Source organism: Montipora capricornis, chromosome 2 (genome assembly GCF_036669925.1).
Source record: "Montipora capricornis isolate CH-2021 chromosome 2, ASM3666992v2, whole genome shotgun sequence".
NCBI classification, from domain to species: domain Eukaryota; kingdom Metazoa; phylum Cnidaria; class Anthozoa; order Scleractinia; family Acroporidae; genus Montipora; species Montipora capricornis.
In genome coordinates, this window is record NC_090884.1 from 51668831 (window position 1) to 51673830 (window position 5000).

At 35.0% G+C, this 5000-nt stretch overlaps 1 protein-coding gene across 1 annotated transcript in view; it reads right to left on the bottom strand.

Annotated features, from left to right (window-relative positions):
- The window catches only part of LOC138026425 (choline transporter-like protein 4), a 53987-nt gene that overhangs the window by 41336 nt on the left and 7651 nt on the right, over positions 1–5000 (bottom strand). Inside the window, exons 3-7 of the mRNA XM_068873781.1 lie at positions 3945–4018; positions 3786–3836; positions 3080–3110; positions 2655–2754; positions 793–915 (exon numbers count right to left, since the gene is read on the bottom strand). Coding sequence (XP_068729882.1) covers positions 793–915; positions 2655–2754; positions 3080–3110; positions 3786–3836; positions 3945–4018 — 379 coding nt within the window. The remainder of the gene's footprint in view (positions 1–792; positions 916–2654; positions 2755–3079; positions 3111–3785; positions 3837–3944; positions 4019–5000) is intronic.

Sequence of the window (5000 nt, forward strand, 5' to 3'; positions counted from 1 at the left end):
AAAAATTTGCACTTGCTTATTTTTGAAGGCATTAGTTTCTAACAGACGCAAACACACAAGACAATTTATTTTTACTGGTACATTTGATTTTTTTTCACTCATTGTACATTTGCAATAAATTTGGATAAAATAATTGTCAACAATAATTATTCTTCTGATAAACTACTCTCAAAACGTGATAAAGCAAATTCGCTACTCTGGGCCCAGTTGTTCGAAAGCCGATTAACTTAATCCAGGATTAGGGAAAAACTTTTGATTCCTGTTTTCAACTTTTTAGTGGAAGTTTCTTTTGTTTATTTTTGTTTGTCAAGACTGACTTCCTCTAATGCAAAACTTTGCCGAATATTGGAGTTGAACAGTGTTTGGGAGTAGATAGAGAAATAATCTCCTACTGACACTAGGTTAATTTTTAACCTGAGATTAGCGTTAATCGCCTTTTGAACAACCGGACCGTGATAAATACTTCCCAAAATACTCATATAATTATTTACACCTGACATAACAAGCTACTGAGTAACTTATCCTTTTTAGTAAAAAGCTTCCTTTTGAACACTTCCCTTTGCATCCATGATTTTGAATATATAATACTCCCTTCGAACGCTTCCTTGCACATCAATGAATTAGTGACCCAAACAAGAGATTATGAGCAATCGCAGATTTAAGTCTGTCAAACATAAATTCACCTATTGCAGACTTTCTACAGGCTTTTCTTTTGCTTCCGGTTCCACCAAAAATCAGTAGTCCACCGGCAAGTAGAATAAAATGATGGTACTATAAATGAAAATTGCTTACCTCTTTGGATGGAGCACGGTTGTCGAAAGTAGCATAGAGGTCATAATCACACACAAGATCTGAAACGTTCAACCTGACATCGGTGCCTAGAGCATTCTGGTCTGGACACTTTTTAGCACAACGCTAAGACAAAATGACCATGAAACAAAATTAAAGGAAGTACCATTGATTATAAATAGTATGCAATCGGCTACATGACTGTACAATACATGCATGTAGCTTGAGCCTCCAGAAATTTATGATAAAATTATAATAATCTAGAAGGGGAAAGATCAGAGAAAAAATATTATATATTATTATTATTATTATTATTAGTGTAGTTTACAGTGCTATTAATTGCTTCTTTCAGTCTTCTTGAACCGGGCCAATCCTTGGTCATGACGTACCAGGAGACTTTTTTATTTGATGGACAGAAACCTTCTCAGTATGTGCGCGGTTCCTAGCAGGACGATCTTTTGCAGCTCATTAATGTTGCTGGTTCCAGGGATCTTTCCTAAGTTCTGGTCCATTCCCTCTCTAATAAGTCCCAGTGCACCAACAATAACCGGCACAGTCTCTGTTCTCATTCCCCACATCCTCGTGATTTCGATCTCGAGATCTTTCTACTTTGAAAGCTTTTCAATGACTTTTGTTGAGGTGTTTCTGGTACTGGTCGGCTGGTACTGATACATCTATAAGTTTGCAACATCGGTCAGCATGGTCTTTGATCACTATATCAGGCTTATTCGCTGACAGTTCCCTATCAGTATGTATCTGCATATCCCAGAAAATTGTGATTTCTTCTTGTTATTATTATTATTATTATTATTATTATTATTATTATTATTATTATTATTATTATTATTTATTTTATTTTTTATTATATTTTATTTTATTTTTTCTTGGCCTCAATGTTGAAGTAATCATTATTCAACGTGTTTAACGCATTGACTCCTTGAGCCCTGAGTGAGACTTAACTTAGTCTAATGCCAGACGATTTTACATTTTGTATACTCTGTTTAATGCAAGATGATTTTACTCCTAGAGTTTTTCTCGGGGCACTCCGGTTTTCCTCCCTATAAGCAAAATCAACTCCCAGCTTATTCCATGTGGCTTTAGTGCTGCATGTGCCCTTAATAAAGTAACTCAATCTTTGACTGCAAGAAAGGGCGATAAGCAAGCCTGATATTATTATCTTGTATTTCAAACATGAAATTGACATGCAGGAAAAACAAAACTTTTCTGAAAATGGAGTCTGCTTGAGTGACACTGGAGTTTTGGTCTTTTCTTTCTTCATTCTTATGAAACTTGATTTTCATAGGAAATATTATACAGTCATTACAATTAATTTTGTCCTTCTTTTAATCATGAATACAATGTAATTCATGATCCTGAAATAATCAGATTTTTGAGCACAAATAAAGAGTTCTGACTCTAAAACTGGCATACAACTGTACTGTACTGGACTTACAGCTGACAGTCAATAGGGACCTTTAGATTCTCGAAAAAGTACGAGATTTGACTGCACGTTTTTAGCAAAATAACTTTGAAAACTTATAACCCTGACAATTAATCTTCCTATAATCTTTGTTAGTAGCATACTGTAGGTTGCCCACTTATTTTTATTGCTCATAAATGAGCCTTTTTCTGATCGAAAATGCCAAAACTGCTACTAAGTACCATGTTTGTGACTTGTTTTGACATGACAATGTCCATTTTTGCAAAACCTCCTTAATTAATACTAAAATGACGACAGTACTGTAAAGCAGTTTTTCCACTAAAATGATGCTGGTTTGCGTGCACTCACTGCTGTTCTATGAGAAAATCTCGTACTTGTATTCGTTCTCATCCTAGAATCTAAAGCTCTCTAATATAAATCAAACCTGTTTTGTAGGACAGGATGCTCCAAACAAGCTGGTTGAAAATTTAGTGACAACACTGACACATTCAGTTAAGTCAAAAAACACCAGTTTTGGACGATCCCTGCAACAATCAAATTAGTGCATTTGAAATTATGTTTTAACAGCACATACCGGTACATGGCAAGTTGAATTCCTGAGATCCTTCAATCTGACTAGTTCTGACAGGGAATTTTCAGGCCAATGATCGTAGGCCCCCTGAGAATCTGGCTTACAATAACTCCAGCATGTTGCAAAATACATGTATGCTAATCTTTCAGGCAGTATACTGTATGTAACTGAGTTTTAAAACATTAAAATAATATTTTTAATTAACTTGTTTCATTCCTGCTATTCAAAATCATGTACACCTACATGTATGTCTTTAATACATCGTTTATTCATTATACCTTACTATTTCATCGAAACCACAAATATTACCTGAAAAAAGAAGATAAAAATGAAATATTTTGATGAAATTTCCAACATTGGCACTGCTCAATGGTCTTTTAAAATACTGGTACTGTATGCTAATTATTCTAAGAACTGGGCTTCAGGCTTTTGAGTTTTACAATACTTCTTGGGATAAACCCAGTCACCCTTGAGAATTTTAAAGAGGAAACCAGCATAAGATACAACTGTATGAAGTTTCACTCGAAAGCCTCGGTGTACAGAGTACACATCACGTGTATAAGGAGTCACGCTGATTATTGATTGACTAAAAATTAGTGATAATGTGGGCAGCTGGCCACTCTGAAAAACACTATAACATTCAGTAATGAGGTTGACCATGGGGATTTGATACCTCGATCTGCAAATTAGCAATTCATTTTTTAAATGGCATGTGAAGTCTGCATGTGTATCAGGACAGTTTTCTTGATTTGTATGTTGCTACAGCTGTATATAAATTATGGTTGAAGATGGATAATTTATACATGACTTGTATGCATGAACGTACTAGATGACCATTATCTCAGAACAGTTTTTGGAATGAGCAGTTGGAGGTAATAGAACAAAAACTTGTTAACAAAGCAATCACAGATGAGAGATACAGTCAATCTATAATAACTATTTTATAGCAATTTGAAGTAGATGTAGTTACACCTACAAACCCACCATCTGAATCCACTGAATTTAGCAGTTTGTAAGGGTTGCCTTTTACGAAAGCTGCAAGGACAAGATAGAACAATGAACAACTCCAGTTGTATTCATACATGTAAGAATGAAAGCCTTTTCAAACCACTTTTGAGCAGAATGGATTGGTACATGGCTTACCTATAATCCCCAGGACAACCATTCCCAAAACATAAAGAACAAAGAGAATGCAACAGATAATATCTGTACAGCTCCTACAAGAAAATACATCATTCTATTACATTTTTTATTTTTAAACAGTATACAGTTAATTTAGTACTTTTATAATGACTCAAGATTGTGCAGTGAAGTATTATACTAATAGATGTTATTGAACTAGTTTATTCGGTCCATACTGGGAAAAATAATATTGGTTGAGTTCCTTTTTTTGCAAGTTAATGGACCCAGCCTGAAAGGTGAGGTCCGCAAACTTGCAAAAAAGGAATGAGCCCTATAATTTTCCCAGTACGAACTGAACAAGCTACATGTAGTTCAATAAGGTTTTTCTTTTATGGTCTTTCTATATTGGTTTTCCATTCTTTGAGGTTTGCCTCTTCGCCTGCTTCTGTTAAGGACAGTGCCTACTAATTCAAAGGTATTTTTGTCCTCAGGCTGGTTTATGATTATTGAGGAAATGTAGATCTTAACAAGTGTTATTGAAATCCAAAAGGAAAATTGGGGTATAACCACGCATTTTCCAAAGATAATTCGTGAATAATATTTGTAAACAGCTTTAAAATACAAAGCAATGTATGGCGTTCTTTCTCTCTCAAAAATGCATGGTTACCCCCTTTTTGGATACCAAGAGCACTTACTAAGATCTACAGTACTTTCTCCGGATAGTTTTAAACCGCGCAAAAATATCCCTGTATCAGTAAGCATCACTGATAGGAAACTTGAGTATCTCGAGATGCACAGAACGTATGCGCAATAACAATTATAGTAAGCACTGTCCTTAATGGTTCTGAAAAGTAATAAATTTATTCGTACTCAAACTCCGACAAGACTAAAGTAAAAACCATTTCTTATGTCTCAGAAAATGAAAACAGAAAGTGGGAACAGTTTGCCAACCCAAACATGCTGCTTTGAGACTGGTCCATCTTAGTGGTCTGGGCCTGGTTGTTCAAAAACCGATTAACGCTAATTAATCCGAGATTAAAAATTAACCAAGGAGTTTATTTCTCTACTCCCAAATGT